Raw genomic sequence first — 22,629 nt, 5'->3', positions numbered from 1 at the left:
AAAAAATGTTAATTGATTGTAAACCTGGAACTCAGAATTTACACAAACCGATCAACTGTTTTGTTAGCGACAAAAAATATTAAGATAGTTTGGGTTGAAGGAAGTGCAACTACAAGGGTTGATATACGTCGTCTCGGGAAGGGCGGGGTGGGGCCGTCCCCCGCCTAACCCGACGCTTGCTCAAATCACTGCTCACAGGGCATGGAGACGGTTATCCAGAAACGCAGTTGTGCTCTTGGTTGTGGCCGGACAACCGCTGTTGTCATTAGAGCTCCGTCTGAAGTCCAGTAATGCGCCGTGTGCCAACGCCGGGCCTGCTCCACGATGAACCGGTACCGGGCTGCAAGCAACGTGAAGCCCGCCTGGGTCCTGGCTGCGACCTGTTTGATCAGCGCCCGCGCTGCCTGCGGCTCTCCGCTGCTCGACCCACAGGTACTTACTCTCTTAACTGTTGACCTTAGAAGCACTACACTGCATTTTTTAGGTCTATGGCTGAAGTTGGTCGACTTTCATCGTTTCTGAATGAGTGAGGAGATTTGTGTGATGTTGTTTTGTACACTGTTTACAATTTAGGAGCTCTCCTGGGTCTTAATTACCTCACCGCGCCACCAACACAGGAAATGTATATGCTCCTTTTGGCTTGTTTGTTGATATAGTCAACATTTTTAAGAAGTGGGGTGGGGAAACTCTGTTCTCACGTATTTATAATACTTGAATTTCATTCACTGGGGATGTCTGTCTATTTCTGTTCTCACTGCTCGCTCCTCTTCCTCTCCCAGCTTGAAACTTTGCGCCTTCTGGTAGAAAGCAAAACAAAAAAAAAACGTGTCAAGCTATAGTCTACAAGAATATCTGAATTTTATTTGCTGGTAGAGGAATTAAATGGTGGCAGGTGTGCGCTGACTCATTTCACAAGAGTAAAAATTTACATGGTTACACTCACGCAATGTTATACAGTCCTTGTATATATTGTATATTTTTACTTTCCGTTTCAAAAAAATACATTTGTTTTAAATACTGTTGAGTTCAGTTCTACAAGTTACGGGTCACATTAATGGTGACGGTTTTGCAATGATTTATTGAATTTTGGTTTCATTTTCTATCACAAGGACCTGCAATTTCAGTTGGGATGTGAAGACTTTGGATTTCGTTTTCAAGAATTTTTATATTGCGCATTCATTTCTGCTTTGCCTCGTTTTTAAAAATAAATTCCACCTTTAAACATATCTGTAATCACAGAGCCTGTGCTAGTGTCTGACCAAGCACTATGATTATTACAAATCATGTCAAACCCAACGCACCACTGTTTGTTACCATGTACCAAGTTAGTTACAGTACATTGTGTTTGCATGCCTCCACGCTTAATGATCATGATATCAATTGCAGGCATTTCTGGAAAAATATGGCTACCTTCATGATGACCACTTCATCCACAATGCAGTTGAGATGCAGTCAGCAATCCAGTAAGTTCCCTTTCTCAAAGCCACAAAACCATGACGTAATGTGACAGATTTTATTTGCGGCGGTGAGAGCCAAATGGTACCCTGTGTTCATCAGTGGGTGGAGCCTTGGCTTGGTAAAAGGCCCCCCGAGGTCCCTCCCTCACTCACCTCTAAACCACAAACCTCTCCTGAACCCTCCCTGAACCATCCAGGAATTTCAGGAGCCTCAACCTCGCCTTCCAACCTGCATGCTTGCCAGTATAGTAATGGAAAAAGATTGAACATGCCCACAAGTAGGCTTAACTTAGGCCCAGTTAGTCAAACTATGCAATTGATGTTTGGCTGCAGGGCGCGTTCATTTGCACCATGCCACTGCGTGTCCCTGGATTTAACATTTTCATATCAGTCTCACAGTTTATTAAACTTCAATCCCTGCACGGCCATTTTGTTGTCTGTGTGTAAAGCTTGACAGTTGGACTCCATGTAAAATCATTAAGCAGCATTGTGACCTAAATAACTTTTTTTTTTCTCCAAAAGAACAACTTTGTCTGAAATATTGTATGTTTTATATGCTATCCGTTTCCCAACCTTTGCATATTTTACATCAGAAAAATGCTATGGAACACCAAATAAAAAGGGGTTAAAAAATAGATTTTAAAATACTCACCACCAGAACTAAAACCTGGTTCAAGAAAAAAACCACAACTGGAATCCCCTGTAAGTAGTGTCTACCGTGTGGTATTGTGAATGAAGGTTTTAAATAACTCTAGTTTTGATTAATGCGTTATTGAATTGTAGGGCATGTTTTATTTCTTTAAATAAATACCTACTATAAACTGCAATGTTGTGGCAGAGCCCAACTGGGGACAGGAGTTGAAAATGACCACTAATTATGAACGACCTGTATATGTATCACATCAATTGCAAGCTTGTTAAGTACTGGGATGTTTGACTGCATTGTCCCCCGTTCGATAAAGAATAAAATAAAAACAAATCTCTACTGAGACTCCCATTCACAAATTTGGACAATTTAGAATGAATGTTCCTCGCGTGTTCTTTGAAGAAAAGGGAAAACATGCCAAGTCCACACAGTAAGGCAGGAGCTGAGATTCCAACCCAGATTCGCAGAGCTATGTCATGCTAACCACTATCCCCAATGTAACGTGTTCAAAATGGCATCTCAAAAATGCGTGTGAGGAATGCGCCGTTAATCCAAACATTTGCCCTCTTTTTAGGAAATTCCAGCGGTTGTCTCGCCTACCCGTGACAGGTGAATTAGACAGCGCCACCCTGAGGCAGATGGCCGAGCCGCGCTGCGGCGTGTCGGACGAGGGCAGCCAGCAGGTGTGGGCCCAGAGGGTAAACATCATCTTCACCGCCAGGAGTTCTGCAGCAGGACCGCCGTGGCGCCGCAGGAAGCGCTCTGCCATAAAAGGTTGCGTGTTTGTTTGTTTCAAATGTGCATCATAGATGCGGGCCTTCTTTGTCTTGGTTCAGCCGGCCGGCTGTAATGGGTGCGTGCATGCTGTGCGCCGGTGTCTCACTTTGTATTTAAACAGGGAGGGTCCACCTTTTGGTAAACTAAAATCACTTAAACGAGCTGAGGGTTGCGATAAAAGATGGTCCGGTGTCTCGTGTCGCAATTGTCGGATGCTAGATTCTCTGGCATTTATTGTTGCAGATCTTCAAGTATGGTCTTTTGAGGGGTAAAAATCATGCAGATTATGGCCCAAAAAAAAAAAAAAGAAAAAAAACCAATGATCACACCTTACAATAGTTTTCACAGTGTTCCAGGGGTTGTCTGCCTGTTACAGCACTTTGATTTTGCTTCTTAGTGCTTTTTTTGTAGATTATAGACAGGCCTCTAGGGTACTATCCTAATGTTCGGCTACAAACACAGCTGTAAAAGTATTTATGGCTGGAAAGCTCAGTGCAATTTAACATGGCTAAACACCGCCATGTTGAACGACAGTTAGGAACGACGGCCCTGAAATGCTCAATTTCTTGCAGACGCTTTGAAATAAGGAAGTTCTCCGTCGCTAGTTTAGAGCACGTTAAATGACATTTAAATCCAGCTTCTTTCACCTTAGACAGCTGGCCAAAATAAAACCTCTCCTCTCACATGAACACTTTGAGACAGTAATTCATGCCTTTGTCACATCCCGGCTGCAATGCAATGCCCTTTACTTACTTTGGAGTCAGCCAGTCCTCCATTAAGCGCCTTCAGCTGGTCCAGAATGCCGCCGCTCGCCTCTTGACTGGTACTCGTAAGAGGGAGCACATAACTCCTACTCTGGCATCCCTTCACTGGCTCCCCATTCATTTTAGAGTTATTTTCAAGATCCTCTTATTTGTTTTTCAAATCTCTGAATAATCTCGCGCCACCTTACCTCTCTGAGCTCATCCGCCCCTACACACCTGCCCGGCGCCTCAGGTCTGTGGACCAGACTTTATTAGAAGTACCAAGAACTAAACTGAGGCTCAGAGGGGATCGAGCCTTTTCTGTTGCTGGTCCCTCTCTCTGGAATGACCTCCCACTGAACATTCGGCAAGCCTCCTCGCTGCCCATCTTCAAAACCCTCCTCAAAACTCACTTGTATTCTTTGGCATTCGACTCAGCATGACTTGGATTTGTTCTTGGTTTTACTGTTTGGTGCTTTCTACCGCCTTTATTACCGATTTGTCTTACTGTCTATTGTGCATGTTAAATTGCTCCATGTACAGCACTTTGTATGCAGCGATGGCTGTTTGAAAGTGCTCTATAAATACTGTTGACTTGACTTGACTTGACATTTGTGATGATTGCACTCCTCAGTATTCAGTCGCATACATTGCTTGTGTGGATTTTCTCCCACGTACTTTCTCATGAGAATGCCTTGGAGTGACTTTCCTTCTCCCCCAGGGTGGGAGTGTGGTTGCCCGCCAGACCAGCGGTTTCCCTTTGCTTGCCCCACGCAGCCTTGTGATGGGTCACGTCGCGCATTCCTCACTGTCACATGAAAAGTTGGTTAACGTTTGGGGAATGCACCGACGGCTGATGTGTGCCGCCTGCCGCGTCATGTTGGTACCTGACACGTTCCATCTGGCAAACGCGTCCGCAACTGGCTGAACGCCGCGCTCAAACGAGGAGAAGCGTCGTATTTATTTTGCTAAATGTATTTGATAAATCGATAATGCGCAATCAGCCTCGAAGCTTGCCGTTGAAAATCGCCGTGGGACTCTTGCACTATGGCCTCAGTCCCTATTCTGTTGTTCTGTAGCCACAGTTTCTGTCATTTTCTGGGATGTGCACGGGCGGTTGGCACATAACCTTTATTAGTATATATTGAAAATACCGCTTTGTATCCCAAATTATTAACATTCAATGCCACTTTTCCTTTTCAGCCAAAACATGTGATCAACTGACTTTTGCAATGCATTCACTGCTCCCACCGCTTCTGAGCATGTAGCAAAACAAACCTTGACTTGTGTGTTGTGACGGACGTTCCCACTAATATTTACAGAGCTGACATTCCACCACCCACGTTCTTGATAAGTGCTACCAAAGTGGTGGCTGTGTGCATGCGTTCAACTACCGTATATTTTTCACAGGTGCCATGTCGTAACACCCTTTAACCTCTGCCCTGCTTTTGTATCACACAGCTCCCAAAGCGAATTTCACACCATTTGACTAGATTGGAAAGAGATTTCATTCAACAGATGCAACCTTTTGTAAATTAGTCCATCCAGCCATCCGCTCACATTATACAGTTTAAAGTTGATTTTAGTGCCCACTATGGGCAACAATGAGCCTTTGTCAAGACTTTATGTACGATTTGGAAAAAGAACCCCCCCCCCCCCCCCCCCACAATTTTTAGTCACAAAGTACACAACTCCAGATGCTCATGGTCAAATGCTACCCCAGTTCAAAATAAAAGTCGCTCAGTCAAAGTAGGATGAACTTTAAAGGAAAGAAGTATTTGCTTTTAAAAATACTTACAAATTGAAAGTACTTTTTGTTGCAACACAATGTGTCCTGTAACATTACATTCAAGAAATCTGACTGCATAATATGTTGGATTAATTCCTTTGAAAATTATTGAATGAGAAGCACATTGTACATCGGACTAACCCCCCCCCCCCCCCCCCAAAAAAAAACAGAACCTCTGTAAATTTTTATAGAGCCTAAAGCCAAAGATGGCAAGTCCATTTTGGGGTTAACAGCCTGTAAAAGCAAATTTTCTCAACACAGTTTTCCCCCCCTTAGTCCTCTTTCTCCTCCACTTTTCCAAGTGAAATAACTAAAAGTTCACACGTGTCAACCGTTGTCTTCAGCACTCGTAACCCCGTCAGCTTCTACACAAACAATAACTCCTGTTATCTGCTCATCGCAGTCACTTCCTAAGGCCTGAGATAACCACAGCGACGCTACACTGGGCATCATTGCGATTGCTTCCATCAGGGAAGTGGAGGAATGTTGCGCGTATCGAACTTCCTGGCCTCTCAGCTGTCCACAGGGACCTTCTCACTACGGAGCAGTGAGAGAGAAGGCCCCTGGACTGAAATCATACGTGCATGTGTGATAAGAAACTCTATGAAAAAAAAAAAAAGATGGACACACGCACGGCCGCTCCTCGCTGAGTCGTCGCATCACGCTGGCCACCCCACTGAAAATTTTCTGTCTCTGCCTCCGGTGTTTCCCCCACATTTGGATGGGCTCCAGCTAAGCTGCTACGATTGAGAAAATGCACAGTAGAAATTGGGCAGGTGACAAAGTAAAGTCGCAAAGGATGCTGTTCTTTTCGCGTGCGCTCATTTCACTCGAGCGCAAACCTACATGAAAAAAAATTAATGAGAATTTTTTTTTTTAAAAAGTGTGGAGTGAGTATGAACGTGTTTTGGTTATGGTGTACTTTCAGCCTGTCATTACTTGAATGAGGTCATTCTAATATTAGCCTCCACTAAGATAAAACAGGACTGTGTTTATCCTCACTCTTGGTTACGTCATGCGGTTCTCTCCCTTGAAAACTGCCAGAACCACATTCAGTGGACACATCAACCTTGGAAAAAACATTTCAAGACTTAAGTATCTGAATACTGAATGTGTGTGTGTGTGTGTATATGTAATTTAAAATATATATATTTTTTAAACAGTAAATCATTTCCTTGCTCACCGTCAGCAACATTAACGCTGGATGTTCCAAAAGTTTTGCCCGCGTATCTAAAGCTCGTTTCCTGTCATGCAGCCGCTGTGTCTGTGCACTGTGGATGTGTACTGCATGCCCGGCTGCCTTTGTGTGTTTGCTCCGGTCGCAGATCGACGCGTTGTGTATTCCTGTGTATACACCGCAGGGTAACTTGTGTCAATTAAACAGCAGCTGAATGCGTATTGCATTTCCTCCACTTCTGCATATGCATAAACAAGTGTTTGGGGATGTTTATGACCACACGCGCTTGCGCTAGGCGTGAGCCGTGAAAACCCCACAGGCAAGTCGGCCTGTACTCATACTGGTTGTTAGTTTGAGACGTTTAGTTAGCTTTTACGGATCATTTGAACTTGCGAGTTGTGGCTCCGCTCGGAAACCACAGCCAATAGATGGAATTACAAGATGAAAGTACAATCTAGCCTGCTGCAAATGAAAACAACAGAGCAATCTTTTGCGAGGCCGTCGTCAAGTTCCTCTTTATCAAGTCCAAGTCAGACTCCACAAAATCCGAGTCAAAGTCCAGATGAGATCAAGAGTAAACCTATGGAAGCAGATTGTTGCCACACCAGCAACAAACAAACAAACAAATAAAACCCCCACAAAACCTATCATGTAAAAACATAACACCTACTGTATGTAAAAACGTAATAATTCTCCTGTAAAAACATGGTCTTTACAATGTCAAATGTGCGATACTTATCATGTAAAAATTATCATGTAAAAACGTGGAAAGTACAAAATTATTGTTAGATGATCAGATTGAAGTCGATTGACTTGTGCATTGATGTGATGAGTATTCAGTCTAAAATATGTCATTTTATCCAGTTTGTGTGCTTAGCAGGTCAACACTTGCATGGCTCATTTCGTGTGTGTGTGTGTGTGTGTGTGTGTTTGTAGGTGACAAGTGGTACAAGAGTCACCTGGCCTACCAGATAGTGAACTGGCCCAGCCACCTGTCTCTGGGCTCAGTGCGACTGGCAGTGAGCGCCGCTTTCCAGGTGTGGAGCAACGTGTCAGGCCTGGCGTTCCAGGAGGCCCCCCAAGGCCCCGCAGACATCCGGCTGGCCTTTTACGAGGGTGACCACAATGACGGGGCTGGCAACGCCTTTGACGGACCAGGTTTGGGACAAAGTGAATTTCCTCGTGATAATTGCCAAGGGTAGATATTAGAATGTCTGCAGTGGATGGAATTTCCTGTCTTGAGAATTTTCATTTTGTGCAATATAGGCCGTTGTAGTAATGTTCACAGCAAAGGTTATCTCAAGGCACTTACAGGGATGGCAATTTATCGCGGATACGCGGAAATCCGCCGTTTTATTTCTTAAATGGATCATTTTTGTGAATCGTCTAAATCCGTTTAGAAAATTTTAGGGGGGGTCAGGTACCTTATCGTCGAGTTTTCACGAGCTCTCCCGATCAGTCTTTCCATCTTCTGATTGTAAGCAGCCCTGCGATTGGACGTGTGTGATGTCATACTTGTTGTGATTGGTCGCCCCGTCCAGGCCACGCCCCTTTCCGCTTTTTTCATCACTCGCCATTGCCATCCCTGCACTTAACATTAAGGTGCAGGTATCGAAACCCAACTCCTCACATATTAAAAAAATGAATAAATAAATAACAAAAACAGACGCGGCCTGGTGGACTAGTGGTTAGCACGTCGACCTCACAGTGCAGTGGCCATCGGTTCGATTCCGGCTCCGGCCTTTGTGTGGAGTTTGTATGTTCTCCCCGGGCCTGCGTGGGTTTTCTCCAGGTACTCCGGTTTCCTCCCATATTCCAAAAACATGCATGGCAGGCTGATTGCACACTCGAAATTGACCCTCAGTGTGAGTGTGAGCACGGATGGTTGTACGTCTGTACGATTGGCTGGTGACCGGTTCAGGGCGTCCTCCGCATACTGCCCAAAGACGGCTGGGATTGGCTCCAGCACCCGACCCTTGTGAGGATAAAGCGGATCAGATGGTGGATGGATGGAACAAAAACAGACCCCTGCATGACCAAACTCTATTCCCAACCAGCCTGAAACGGCACATGAGAAATTACTCTTCGTTTTTTATTCTCATTGGGTGAGGCAATACAATAATACAAAAGCTTATGTTTTCTTTAACGCTCTAATATTTGAATTTAAGACAGAAGACACAGCATGTCCTCATAAACTGTAAATTGTCCTTAGAAAGATAACAAGTAGGTGACCTACTTCTCAAAGTATTTTGACTGCAATTTGAATTTTCCAAAGAAAATCCTCCAATTTAAACGCGTCTACTTTAATTTGCTCTGATCTCATGACACATTCTCTTTATGTACATTGAGAGGTGAAGTGAGAGGGCGAAAAATGTGACCTTGTATCCTTTCTGTGCCTTTCAGGCGGAACCTTGGCTCACGCCTTCCTCCCCCGCCGAGGGGAGGCCCATTTTGACAAGGCGGAAAGGTGGACCCTAAACGGACATAAGGGCCATAATCTCTTCATGGTGATGGCCCACGAGATCGGACACACTCTGGGTTTGGAGCACTCGCCCGTGCGTCACGCGCTCATGTCGCCATACTACAGGAAGCTGGGCCGCAGTCTGGTCATGAGCTGGGATGACATCTTGGCCGTGCAGCAGCTGTACGGTGAGATGATGTTTCACACTTAGGTCAGTGGATGCTTAGATTACAACAAACGTATCGTCTTTCCCCCTTTGGTCCTCTGAAAATTTTCGCATGCAGACAACGGTGTTGTCGCCATCGCAGAAAAATTTGTCGTTCGTCGAGCACCGATTTTTGCCTAAAATGTAAAAAGTTGATTTCAAAAATAAAACAAGACGCGTTGATCTCCCTGATGTCTGCCTCCAAAAAAATGCTCGTGAGCATGCCGCCCGACATTTTGTGAGCAACACAGTCATCAACATGTTCACTCCTATTTCATTCACAGACAACGCACAAAACCACTTCCTGGTGAGGTGCAATTATTTTCTTCCCACCGTCGTGTTGTTTAAAACAAGCCGAGACATCTCACATCTTTTCTTCAAGTGCCGAAACAGTTCATCTGGGCGTGTCTGTATGGTTAAGTCTGTGCCCAGGTGCAATCCAGCTGACGACAAAAAGCATCGAGTTGATTCTGACTTTCTAGTCGTAGCGTGTGCACGGCGTACCGCGTGCACACCACAGCTGCTTCCACGTGAATGTAAACTGACAAGGACGAGAAGCACAGCTGTGGACATGTTACAGCTGCTTCCAGCTATGTGTGTGGAAGTGTTTGTGTGCATGCGTGACGAGTAATGAGACACACATAAGAGGCAATAAGAAAACCTTTATTAGTCTCGCAATGGAGAAATTCCCAATTCACAGCAGCAAAGTTATGAAAGGAAGAAGTAGAACAACAAAATATAGGAGCTGCTGGAAAGGCTGCCACTCTTGCGGCGCCATTTTGAAGTCAAAATAACAAAAATAACACAACACATAGGACACAGACAGTCGTGCAATCGTCACCACTTTTCTGCATACACTTTGTTGTCTCAAGCAGTTATAGATGATAACAATGAGAATCTACGACAGCCTATGTGTGTGTGTGATCGCCCTAACCCCAATCGCTCTAACACCAAACAGCCGAACCCCAATCGCCCAAACCCCAAGCGCCTTAACCCCAAGTGTGTGTGTGTGTGTTTGTGTGTGTGTGTTGCTGACTTCCCGATTGCACAGGGTAAAAGAACAGACGATTGTTTTGTTTGGACTTTTTATTTATGCTTTGGTGAACAAACATCCGTAGAATATCACAACCGGTACTGTAAATCGGCATACACAATTTGGAGATGTGGTGGGGGGGACGATCAATCAGCAGACCAGTTGTCTTGCTCAAATTAGCTAGTTTAGCGGGGCTAGCTGTGTCTCATGCAAATGAGCAACTTTATATCCCGCCCCTCAATCTCTCAGCCAGCGACAAGTCTGCCTTACCTCTCTACCTGTGAGAGGACAATCCAGCCCGGGAGCGGGGCCCTTTTCCTGCTTTTGATGCCGTTTTTGTCCTTCTTTAACGCTACGGTTCAGGTAAGCCGCCCGGCGATCGGCTCGTGCGACTGCCCGGTGAGGTGCTGCACGCCGCCCTGCAGGAGTGGGAGTTCATGGACGTCCACATGTCCGACGAGAGCAGCGGTCTGCCTCTCTACTGCCGCTCGGGTGTGTTTGATGCCATCACCGCGGGTGAGTCATGACTCGGAATGAGACATTTATCTGTTTCAAGCGTGGTTTTAATGGGGCAACTCACAAGGTCAAGTGCCTTATTATGGTCTCATTTTAATTCTAAACAGTAACGGATAATCGATAATATCATCGTAAGATTTCTAGAATCTGGAGAAATCTCTGTATGAAAGGCCAAACACTTCCACCAGGCTGCGCTGCAATAAAAATTGGCCTCAACCTCTAAAAGATGAAGGGCTCGGGAACACTTCAGAAAACTATTGTCAGTTAACATAATTCATCTCTCCATCTCCAAATGTCAGTTAAAACTCATATCAAGCAAAAGTCGTATGTCAGCAACACTCAGAAATGATTTCCATCAAGGATGGACTGACGCAAAGTGGAAAAGTGTGCTGTGGTCTTATGAGTCGACATTTGAAAAATGGTTTTGTCAAATCATGGCTGTCGTGTCCTCAATTGTGTGGCCACGTTGGTATGAGTGCAAAGTTCAAAAACCAGCATCCGTGATGGTATGGGGGTGTGTTAGTGCCCATGACATGGCGAACTTCCCAAATGTTTATTGAGGAGAGGTGTGCTTAACGTGCCCCTGGACCACCATCAAATTCAAAATGAGTCAATATTTGCCCCCAAAAAACAAAACTCCCCCAAAAACGATTTCATTTTGTTTTTGAAAATGATTTGCACGTAATTGCATTCCGTTTCTATTTTTGGTCAACGCCCCTACTTGCAATTAGTGATGTGTCGGTCGCGAACGAGCCGGTACAAAGAGACGGCTCTTTGAAGTTTCCTTCTCTCTCTCTCTCTCTATGTCGCTCTCTCTTTTTCCACGTGTCTGAAGCGGTTTGGCAGTGGCTCAGCTGCGGTGCTCAGAGAGGTAGACCAGAAGAGAAAGGGGAGGGGCGAGGGGCTTGGTAGGGACTGCACGGAGTGCACGCTGAGCACATGCTCATTCGCATCTGCGCAGCCACAGACAGACTAAGGAATTGACTTTCCCAGTTCCAACTCGTCCAAAGGATCATAAACACAACGACAAAGACCAACATGGTGAGACAGCACCTGATAAAGGTACCCAGAGGGTTGCATTTTTTCGGTGGGACTGTACTTGTAAAGTTGAGAGCCACTTCAGTCGAAAGTTTGTCGATCCTATTGGTCACCAGTAGACGGTGCCCTTAAGACCTTGTCAACACCGTCGACGACGGGCGCGAGCCTCTAGTAAGGCGTTTTAACCTGAAAAAGACGACCATGTACTGTATAGTAAGGCATTTTTAGCCGGAAAAAAACCGGTCATGTATAGTAAGGCGTTTTTAACGGAAAAAAAACAAACATGTATATTAAGGCCTTTTAACCCAAAAAAAACGACCATGTATAGTAAGGCGTTCTTAGCCGAAAAAAACGACCATGTTTAGTAAGCCGTTTTTAGCCGAAAAAAAACGACCATGTGTAGTAAGAAGTTCTTAGCTGAGAAAAAACGACCATGTGTAGTAAGGCGTTTTTAACCCCAAAAAACAACCATGTATTGCAAGGCATTTTTAGCTACAAAAAAACGAACATGTATAGTAAGGCGTTTTTAGCCGAAAAAAACGACCATGTATAGTAAGGCGTTTTTAGCCGAAAAAAACGACCATGTATAGTAAGGCGTTTTTAGCCAAAAAAAAACGACCATGTATAGTAAGGCATTTTTAGCCCCAAAAAACGACCATGTGTAGCACGGGGTTTTTAGCCGAAAAAAATGACCATGTATAGTAAGGCATTTTTAGCCCCAAAAAAACGACCATGTATAGGAAGGCATTTTTGGCCGAAAAAAAACGACCATGTATAGTAAGGCGTTTTTAGCCCAAAAAAACGACCATGTATAGTAAGGCATTTTTAGCCCCCAAAAAACGACCATGTATAGTAAGGCGTTTTTAGCCGAACAAAACGACCATGTACAGTATATTCAGGCGTTTTTAGCCGAAAAAAAATGACCATGTATAATAAGGCGTTTTTAGCCGAAAAAAAACGACCATGTATAGTAAGGCGTTTTTAGCCGAAAAAAAAAAAGACCATGTATAGTCAGGCGTTTTTAGTCGAAAAAAAACGACCGTGTAAAGTAAGGCGTTTTTAGCCGGAAAAAACGATAATGTATAGTAAGGCATTTTTAGCCCCAAAAAAAACGACCAGGTATAGTTAGGCGTTTTTGGCAAAAAAAAAAAAACGACCATGTATAGTAAGGCGTTTTTAGCCGAACAAAACGACCATGTATAGTAAGAAGTTTTTTGCCGAAAAAAACGACCATGTATATAGTAAGGCGTTTTTAGCCGAAAAAAACGACCATGTTTTGTCAGGCGTTTTTAGCCGGAAAAAAAAAGGTGCAAATGGTTTTCTTGATTGGCTGTCAGCCGGGTGAGGGTGCCCCCTCCCCTCTGACAATGGCCCGAAGACAGCCGGGGGAGGCACCAGCACACCCCCCGACCCCGACCCTTGTGAGGACAACGGATGATAAAATGAATGGGAGGGTGGACGGACAACACCCATGCCAGCAAGAAGAGAACACGCAAGCGCGACAGGCCGGAGCTGGATTTGAACCCTAGACCTCTGCGTTCGCACTCCAACGCACTAACCAGTGGGCCACGGAGCCAGCCCAGCGACACACTCAAATGGATAAATGACAGCATAAAACACCTTTTTTAAATTATTTATTTTTTAAAGATTAACACAACACATTAAAAGTCATGATACTCTTAATTCTCTCTGTGTTGTCATTTCTTGCTCTTGTGCAGCTTTCTTGGCTTCGATCTTCTCCACCAGTTCCTGTCGGAGAAAGGGGATATGTCATCTGACCATCTCAATCACAACAGGACATTTCTACCAATGGCCAAACTTTGGCACCCAATGACAACAACCCTTCCACTTGAATTGGTAGAAATGTCCTTTTGTGACTGAAATGTCATCAGCCATCTCAGTCACAACAGGACATTTGCATTTTTGGCCGAAAAAAACGACCATGTATAGTAAGGCATTTTTAGCCCCAAAAAACGACCATGTATAGTAAGGCGTTTTTAGCCGAAAAAAACCACCATGTATAGTAAGGCGTTTTTAGCCGAAAAAAAAAGACCATGTATAGTAAGGCCTTTTTGGAAGAAAAAAACGACCATGTATAGTAAGGCATTTTTGGATAAATTTTTTTGCCGAAAAAAACGACCATGTATAGTAAGGCCTTTTTGGACGAAAAAAAACCCACCATGTATAGTAAGGCATTTTTGGGCGAAAACCCCCCCGACCATGTTTAGTAAGGCATTTTTGACTGAAAAAAAACGACCGTGTATAGTAAGGCATTTTTAGCCCCAAAAAAACGACCATGTATAGTAAGACGTTTTTAGCCGAAAAAACGACCATGTATAGTAAGGCATTTTTAGCCCCAAAAAAACGACCATGTATAGTAAGGCGTTTTTAGCCGAAAAAAACGACCATGTATAGTAAGGCGTTTTTAGCCGAAAAAACCCCGACCATGTATAGTAAGGCATTTTTGACCGAAAAAAACGACCATGTATAGTAAGGCATTTTTAGCCGAAAAAAACGACCATGTATAGTAAGGCATTTTTGGATAATTTTTTTTGCCGAAAAAAATGACCATGTATAGTAAGGTGTTTTTAGCTGAAAAAAAAACACCATGTATAGTAAGGCGTTTTTAGCCGATAGTAAGCCGAAAGAAATGCCTTACTATACATGGTCATTTTTTGGGGGCTAAAAATGCCTTACTATACATGGTCTTTTTTTTGGGCTAAAAACGCCTTGACTATACATGGTCGTTTTTTTTTCGGCCAAAAATGCCTTACTATACATGGTCGTTTTTTTTGGGCTAAAAACGTTTATGGTCGTTTTTTTGGGGCTAAAAATGCCTTACTATATATACATGGTCGTTTTTTTGAGGCTAAAAATGCCTTACTATACATGGTCGGTTTTTTTCCGGCCAAAAATGCCTTACTATACATGGTCATTTTTTGGGGGCTAAAAATGCCTTACTATACATGGTCGTTTTTTTGGGCTAAAAACACCTTACTATATACATGGTCGTTTTTTTTCGGCCAAAAATGCCTTACTATACATGGTCGTTTTTTTGGGGCTAAAAATGCCTTACATACATGGTCATTTTTTTCGGCTAAAAACGGCTTACTATACATGGTCGTTTTTTTTCGGCCAAAAATGCCTTACTATAAATGGTCGTTTTTTTGGGGCTAAAAATGCCTTATTATACATGGTCGTGTTTTTTCGGCCAAAAACCCCGTACTATACATGGTCGTTTTTTCCGGCTAAACACGCCTTACTAGATACATGGTCGTTTTTTTTGGCTAAAAATGCCTTACTATCATGGTCGTTTTTTTGGGGCTAAAAATGCCTTATTATACATGGTCGTTTTTTTTCGGCCAAAAACCCCGTACTATACATGGTCGTTTTTTCGGGCTAAAAATGCCTTACTATACATGGTCGTTTTTTTTCGGCCAAAATGCCTTACTATACATGGTCGTTTTTTGGGGGCTAAAAATGCCTTACTGTACATGGTCGTTTTTTTTTCGGCTAAAAATGCCTTACTGTACATGGTCGTTTTTTTTCAGCTAAAAACGCCTTCCTATACATGGTCGTTTTTTTCGTCTAAACACGCCTTACTATATATGGTTGTTTTTTTCGGCTAAAAACGCCTTACTATACATGGTTGTTTTTTTCGGCTAAAAACACCTTAATATACATGGTTGTTTTTTTTTGTCTAAAAACGCCTTACTACACATGGTCGTCTTTTTTTGGCTAAAAACGCCTTATTACACATAGTCGTTTTTTTTCGGCTAAAAACGCCTTACTATACATGGTCGTTTTTTTGGGGGGGGGTTAATGTTCAATAAAATAAGTAAAAAGCCATTTCTTTGCTTGATACTTGTTGCTATTTGCAGTCAGTAGAGTGCAATATTTAGTTCACCAAGTCATTTATCAAAATGTATGCTAAATTTGTCATAAATATTTAAAAGAAAAGCTAAAGTCAAAAGAGCCGTTTTAGAGCCAAAAAGAGCTCTTCACTGAGCCGATATAAACCGGATCACCGAAAAGAGCCGAAAATCCCATCACTACTTGCAATCTCATTGCGCCCTCTATTGGGGACACTATTTAAGTGACATCATTTTGAATCACCCAGCATACTGAAACACACGTGACACACTTTTTTTTTTGCCTGCGTCCATGATTAAAACCACTCTAATACACACTACTAAAACACTGTCACACACTTATTTTTCTGTCCAGGGTCACTGGAGGCAGCCGCCTTTGCCACTTTCTTTCCTAAGTGTTATTGTTGTCTTGAATCCAGACCCGAACGGGACGGTGCTGGTGTTCCGAGGCAGCATGTACTGGAGTGTGTCACCTGAGGGGCGCGTGAGTGGCGCGTCGCCTCTCCGTCAGCATTGGGCTGACCTCCCGTCGGCCATCGAGGCGGCCGCGTTTTCGCCTCTAGACGCAAAGTGGTACTTCTTTAAAGGTATTTTTTTTTTTTTTTTTTTGGTTGGCTTGTTTGTTTTTAATCGTACAGTTGAGATGGTGGTGTGGCTGTGATGCACGCTTGAATGGAGTGCTTGTTATTTTTCCTTCAGGGAAGCATATATGGCGCTACACAGGTCAAGTACTTGACGCAGGCTTCCCCCGGCAGAGCACTGATATAGGCCTACCTCGCCACCCGGACTGTGCCTTCTTCTACACCCCTTTGGGTCACATGGTACTGCTTAAGGGCTCCCGCTACTTTGTTTTCAACCTGCAAACCTTTCGCCGAGAGCCCTACTACCCCCGCAAGCTGAAAGACTGGGCCGGTGTACCGCAGGGCACCAACGGAGCACTGAGTCGTCCAGATGGGCGCCTCTACTTTTTCAGGCAGCGCCACTTCTGGAGGTTTGACCCAGTAAAAGTGCGAGTCACCAGGGTGGGCCAGTGGGTCAAGGAGCTGAATTGGACTGGTTGTGGTGTAGCTCCTCAAGGCAATGACATTCTTTGATCAGCGCAGAGAGCGCTCGTTAGCAGTGCTTCTTTATCTTACTTTCTGGGAGGTTGCAAAGCTGCAAAGTAATTTTTGCATGAGCACAAAAAGGCATGCTCACCTACCGCCATACTTATTGTGCATTTGATTGTTTTATATACATGGCCAAAACTTTATTATTATTTTTTTTACATAGACATGTTTACGACTACTACTGAATTAGCATAGTTAATCAAAAACTCTAGTTATGTGTGGCACCATAGCAACAGCACTCCGTCGTAAACCTGGGATCCCCTGTGGATGAAAAGACTTCGGGGAAAAACAACCTGGATTTACATTTCTCCAACACAACATTTAAAGAAATGGTCTAAGATGAATTGAATGACTGCATAAAGATGTGCAATTGTAGCCACGTTTGAACAATAGTGTAGACTGCACAAGAACACGTTGCAACAACGATATCACAGTTATTCGAAAGCCTTTAATTGGATGGACATGTATAATACTAGCCTTTTTGATGCAGAATTGGAAACGACTTAGCAAATGTTAAGTGTGAACAGTACTAAAATAATGAATAAGGCCCAAGAAGCAGCACTTTGAAAACACTGTGATTAATGTACGAGCACAAGACAGCAAACAATGTTTGACATCATTAGTCATAAAACTCAAATTGCGCTATTAACTTGTGATACCAAATAAAAAGTGGATTTATCCAGCACTTCCAACAGCTCATCTTGAAATACAATTTATTACACACCACAAAGGTTTGGTCATCGGGTGTAATATTTGTTCACAACAATGTACGTTACACATTTCTCCGAAATATACAAAAATAATTTGTTCGGTGTTAAAAAAAATCCTGCTGGAAAGGATTTATATATTGATGCTATTTGCTACGTTTAATCAATTCCAATAACGCAGCTGATGTTTTTTATTTTATTTTATGAGCAAATAAAATATTTCCTATTCACAAAATAACACATTAGTTGCGTGTCGATATACAAAGCCACTGGAACTAGAAAACTTTTCATCCGCCTATCTTCTATGGCGTTCTTATGGCCCACAATATTTGAGTAACAGCGTTAACCCTCATCGGCGTCGCCGGCCTGCAGGTGAGCAGGACCATATCTCAGCCGACTTTGAGCAAGTCAAGGTTGACACCCTGGACCGTCAATCGCATGGCACATTCACACAATAACATTGCAATAAAACAACACAATGTCCACTGCTCTCTGTACCCTTGGGACAAATATTTACACTTATGTTTCTGATGTGGCATTTACGAGTCTGAGTCAGAGCAACAAGTCACGGAATACTTCAAAAGTGGCACCTTACCCGCAGCTGGACTTTCGTGTGGCTCTCTCCGGCGGCTTCAGATGAAGAACTCGTCGGCTTGTTCCTCGGCATTGGTGAGCGATGACGGCATCTTGGCAAAAAGCTCCACGGCGGCGCCACTAGTCTCAATGTAAGAGGAATCCGTTGTGCGCCGCGCTCTGAGATTGCTGACGTCGTCGGCGCAATCCGAGGAACGCCACTTCCTGGAGGGGCTCCGCGCTTTGGCTGAGGGGTTCCGCGGCCGACACAAACTCAAAAGCTCCACGGAAGAGGAGCGAGTGATGCCGGCGAGCACGGGGATCCCCGTGTCCACGTTGGTTTCCCCCTCCCGCTCGTTCTCCTCCGGCAGCAGGCGGGACAGCGAACGGGTGAGCGGGGGACGCAGTGGGGAGTCGGAGGAAGGCGGCGGGGCTGGGCTGCTGCGTTGGGAAGAGTAGCAAGAGCTGCTCGGAGGAGTGCTGCAGAGGCTACCTGATCCTTGGCTCCCCGGTGGCTTCTCCGGAGCGCTCTCACCGGGGACTCTCAGGCCTGCGGACCGGCTTTGCCGGGCTGGCGGAGCCTGGAGGTTGCTGGGCGATACGTTTTGGGTGTGTCCTCCGCATTTCAGCTGCATGGCCCGCGGAGGCACGGTGGAGGTGGGGGGGAAAGCGCAGGTCAAAGGTGGCTTGGCTTGTGTCGGGGTTTTCACCTGCAGCGCGGAACGAATAGAGGGATTACGATTTGGGGCTTTTCAAACAGGATAAGCGAGCAAAACAACAGAATTAACAAACACGCATCCAGCACGTGACATCTTTGACAGCTTTAAGATCCTGTGATTGACACACACACACACGCACTAAGAGCATTCTTCAGGAAATCATCTCAGACACCACCATACCGTCACGTCTGTCGCGCTTTACAGTTTTATCTTCCAATAAATTCAATAAAACTATTCGAAGGAGGGTGTTGCTACGCTAATGTTAAAATGAAACATTGATGTTTTCATGCAATTTATTGTTCAATATCGTCGCCTTCTTAAAATAAGGGCCACATAATTTTCTGGCAGAAAACACGTAAGTAATACGTAAAAATAATCTCACTTCAGAGGTACAATTTAATGATCTGTTGAACTAAAGGATGGAGCCGATTTTAACAACAGGTGGAGAGCGTGAAGAGAAGTTTCTCAAAATATGACTGAAGCCTTAGTAAAATAAATAGGATATTGTATTATGTATTCATAATATTAGGTACTTACGCACCCTCCAATCTGCTCCAAATCAAGACCCACATTAAAAATTCTCCTTTTACAAAATAACTACAAGCGCTACATTCACATAACAATTTCACCTTGTTCACAGAAAGAACTCAGACCGCAAGTTACTCAATAAGGTTCGGCATGCTCCACACACACAAGTGGAAAGTGTTTTACTAAACCCTTAAAAAAAAAAAAACGACCAGATATCCCGTAATTCACTATTCTAACGCACAAAATGTGAACATGTTTCAAATAAAACGACCAAAAAACATGGATGATTTTTTTTGTCCTAGTGGACTTTGATCACCGAGTTGCGAGGCGCTCGTGACTTGCGGGTGACCTACCTGGAAGAGAACCTTGTTTCCATCCAGGTCTTCGGTCTGCCAGCGAGAGGTGCTGATGGGCGTACACGGGTTGGGCAGCAGGGGGACCAACTGGCCGATTTCATCCACGCTGAACTGCAGCACGGCAGAGTTACACGGCTCCACGCAGACCCCCGCTGACACCTGCTTGATCGCGAGCTGCAGGCAGAGGCCCGGCTCTGTGCGGAGCACGAAACAAAACAAAGCCATGAAGCAAAATATCCAAGCGGCTGTCGTTAAAAAGTGTGAAGAATGCGGCGTCTTGCCCGTGTGGAGGGTGAACCAGCAGAAGCCCGTCTTCTGCTCCTCCGCCTGCTGCTGCAGCACCGTTTCATAGAAGCGCACAGCGTCCTCGTAGTTGTCGTAGGCGCTGTACAGGGTCACGCGGAGGATCTCCCCGCCGCAGTGCACCGGTCGGACCCCCCACACGGGCATCCCCGCGCCCAGGCTGTAAAAGTCCCGACTGGGCAGGAGGTAGGGCCGCAACAGGGCGTTGACGGCCGAGCTGCCGGAGGAAGTGTGGAGCCCGGCCGATTTGCTGCTGCAGCTCTCCGTGTGGTGGTACTGCCAAGGCGGCCGCTGGAAAAAGTCCAGAACTTTCAGGATTCGCTCTTCTCCATAAGCCTCGTGGAGAAAGAAAGTGATGGCAAGGGAAGGGGAGCCTGGGGGGAAAAAACAAAACAAAACATTCGACAGTATAATACCTGCAATGAAAAGTTCATGATAACAAGCAAGCGAGAGGTGTGGTTTTAGGACTTTAGCACAGGAGCTCAGGAAGGCCCCTACCAGCCTCCGGACAGAGCCGAGCGTAGCCGCCGTGGGGAGAAGCCCTCTCAGACACGTGGAAGACGTGGAGGCTCGGGCAGATCCAGCGGATTAGACGGTCCAGGCTGTGCTGCAGCAGCAGAGAGTCTCCGGGGTTGGCCAGGAGGTGCAAGTTGAGAACTAAGAGGCGCTGCTGGTGCTGCTCGCGGGCGCGCCGGCTCACCAGCTCAGCTAATGAAGAAAAGTTCCAAATGTGACAACGATGCAGAGTAGTTTGTCTCCCATGTGGAACATGTTAGGTAAGGCACAGGAAACCTAAGCGCTCAAGTACTAGCCACACAAGCTAGTCCGTAAACAAACACGACAGCTCAGCATTTGGCCACAAACGAGCTGGTCCGCAACGTGCTTTGGCGGTACTGTACACCAAAATAGTTTGAATATCAGTGCAAGTCGAAAGACAACTAGTACTGAGCAAACACTACTTCGAGTGGTATTTCAAAAGCTTTTCACATAAACGGTGTGTTTATTGGTTAGTCATTCAAAGTGTTGCAGTTGCACTTTCTGCTTTGTTTATGTCTGAAAAAGAAGACATAATATTGATAGTGCACTTTCCAAAAATAAAACTATTTGTATAATAACTAAAACCTAGTGGCTGCATTTTATGCAATTGTATTTTATTTGAATCTTCTATAAAAGTGGGTCTCGACTTTGTGACAAGAGGACAATATGGGTCTCTGGGTGACGCACTGGACTAGAATGCAAGAGTAAGGGGGGGGGGGGGATAAATGGTGGGTCTTTTCTTTAGTAGCCAACTTTGTACAAACATCGCTTGTTACTAAAATGTGCCAGAAATTCAGACAAAGCCTCGTATTGGCTCTCATTGCTGGAGTACCGAATAAGTGTCCAGCAAGTGTTCTTTTGTTTGAATCAAACAGTATATTTACTCATCGATGTGATTACAGATTGGAATAGTGCAAAACTGCAAAATGTAAATCACTTAAACGAATACGTCTTTGTCCGTCACTCAAAAATGAACATTATATTCTTTGCGTTGGCAAAACGTTGACAGCTCTTACGTAGACTGTCATTCGTTGTACAACTGTACCAAATAATTTGGGATATTCGCTTGAGCCTGTCTATATGATGATCACACTCAATGAGCCATTTCAGTGGTGCTGTTCAGGGTGAGGAATTAAGCAGACTTACCGGCAGATGTTGACATCCTACTGGAGTCCGATCTAAGACAGAACATAAGAACATGATTTCAAGTTTCGAAAACAACGTACTGAATCCATCTCGTGGGGGTGGCCCCGGACACCTGCCGCTTCAGTCCTGGTCGTCATGACAACGCATTGTTAGCTATCAGGAACTCGTACGGTTCAACGAGAACGCATTAAAATGCAAACGAAACCGACAGAAAATGCATGCATATCATTTAAAAAAGGGAGCCAGCAATAAAGGAAAATTGAAAATGTTGGAAGCAAATGGCAGCCGGTTCCAGAAAGTTACTTTCCATTTTGTCCCCGGTCAAAAGGCGAGGATGGCTAACTGGCGTTAGCCTGAAGCTACCTTCAAGCGAACCACGAGCAACGCTTAGACTCATTTGGCAATTCCAGCTTCAGAGTCATCTTGCGCTCTCTTGAACAGCATCGCTCGTGCCAACGTGGCCCAGATCACTCTTCACGTGCAGACCAAGTTTCGGCGGCGACGGCTGACAGGCTGCGGGGCAAGAGGCGAGCATCCTGGATGACTTCTCCGCCGTTATGTTGCTCCCCCAAAAAAGTGGGAACCGACGCGGAGGCGATGACGTCACCGGTCAACAAGACCCCGTTGGGCTCAACTGACACACTGTAATGTTCTTAACTCGGCTAGCCCGCAAAAACAAACACGGCAAGACTCGTCGATGTTGGGTTTAGTTGATCCTGGGCGAAAGGAGGAGACTCGAAGTGTTGTTAAAGCCGTCGCTAATGCGGCGAGCAGATGGCGTGCGCCGAGACAAAAGAGCCCAGACGGCCTCTACAGATCGAAAAGTGCATGGAAGCCTTCAACTTAAAGCCATTGTTTGTTCAGAGCTCGCTAAGAGCATTACAGCCCACTTTTAGCTCGCTCTTCGGAGGACGCCCCCGTTTAGGAAGGCTTACGT

The 22,629-nt window shown here is 44.7% G+C and overlaps 2 protein-coding genes across 4 annotated transcripts; one reads left to right on the top strand and one right to left on the bottom strand.

Annotated features, from left to right (window-relative positions):
- Positions 1-204: 204 nt before the first annotated feature.
- Positions 205-17,522, top strand: mmp28 (matrix metallopeptidase 28). The gene is made up of 8 exons (XM_086125686.1): positions 205-432; positions 1,387-1,463; positions 2,678-2,877; positions 7,526-7,747; positions 8,993-9,238; positions 10,652-10,804; positions 16,134-16,301; positions 16,414-17,522. Exons 1-8 carry the CDS (start codon positions 325-327, stop codon positions 16,806-16,808), a joined length of 1,569 nt encoding a protein of 522 aa, XP_085981812.1. The 5' UTR covers positions 205-324; the 3' UTR covers positions 16,809-17,522.
- fam124b (family with sequence similarity 124B) lies at positions 13,460-22,480 on the bottom strand. Of its 3 annotated transcripts, none has more exons than XM_086125689.1 (6): positions 21,693-22,480; positions 20,508-20,717; positions 19,988-20,383; positions 19,704-19,900; positions 18,126-18,813; positions 13,460-13,591 (listed from the first exon to the last, which is right to left on the bottom strand). In XM_086125689.1, exons 1-5 carry the CDS (start codon positions 21,736-21,738, stop codon positions 18,163-18,165), a joined length of 1,500 nt encoding a protein of 499 aa, XP_085981815.1. In that variant the 5' UTR covers positions 21,739-22,480; the 3' UTR covers positions 13,460-13,591; positions 18,126-18,162. The 3 variants fall into 3 exon arrangements, with proteins under 3 accessions (XP_085981815.1, XP_085981816.1, XP_085981813.1); XM_086125690.1 differs by lacking the exon at positions 13,460-13,591 and having other exon boundaries at positions 17,252-18,813; positions 21,693-21,724; positions 22,056-22,480; XM_086125687.1 differs by lacking the exon at positions 13,460-13,591 and having other exon boundaries at positions 17,252-18,813.
- Positions 22,481-22,629: the final 149 nt, after the last annotated feature.

This window comes from Hippocampus guttulatus, chromosome 12, assembly GCF_054856545.1.
Source record: "Hippocampus guttulatus isolate MCC_2025c chromosome 12, RoL_Hgut_1.0, whole genome shotgun sequence".
In the NCBI taxonomy this organism is placed as follows: Eukaryota; Metazoa; Chordata; class Actinopteri; order Syngnathiformes; family Syngnathidae; genus Hippocampus; species Hippocampus guttulatus.
This window is presented reverse-complemented; position numbering and strand designations above follow the sequence as displayed.

What these genes read in the sequence shown, in the direction of transcription:
- fam124b (XM_086125689.1), bottom strand. Translation starts at nt 21,738, where the DNA reads ATGTTCTGTCTTAGATCGGACTCCAGTAGGATGTCAACATCTGCCG. An exon ending in TAGGATGTCAACATCTGCCG is followed by an intron (nt 20,718 to 21,692) that starts GTAAGTCTGCTT and finishes TTTCTTCATTAG; the next exon opens with CTGAGCTGGTGAGCCGGCGC. An exon ending in CTGGTTCACCCTCCACACGG is followed by an intron (nt 19,901 to 19,987) that starts GCAAGACGCCGC and finishes TGCTCCGCACAG; the next exon opens with AGCCGGGCCTCTGCCTGCAG.
- mmp28 (XM_086125686.1), top strand. Translation starts at nt 325, where the DNA reads ATGAACCGGTACCGGGCTGCAAGCAACGTGAAGCCCGCCTGGGTCCTG. An exon ending in GAAGCGCTCTGCCATAAAAG is followed by an intron (nt 2,878 to 7,525) that starts GTTGCGTGTTTG and finishes GTGTGTTTGTAG; the next exon opens with GTGACAAGTGGTACAAGAGT. An exon ending in CAACGCCTTTGACGGACCAG is followed by an intron (nt 7,748 to 8,992) that starts GTTTGGGACAAA and finishes TGTGCCTTTCAG; the next exon opens with GCGGAACCTTGGCTCACGCC.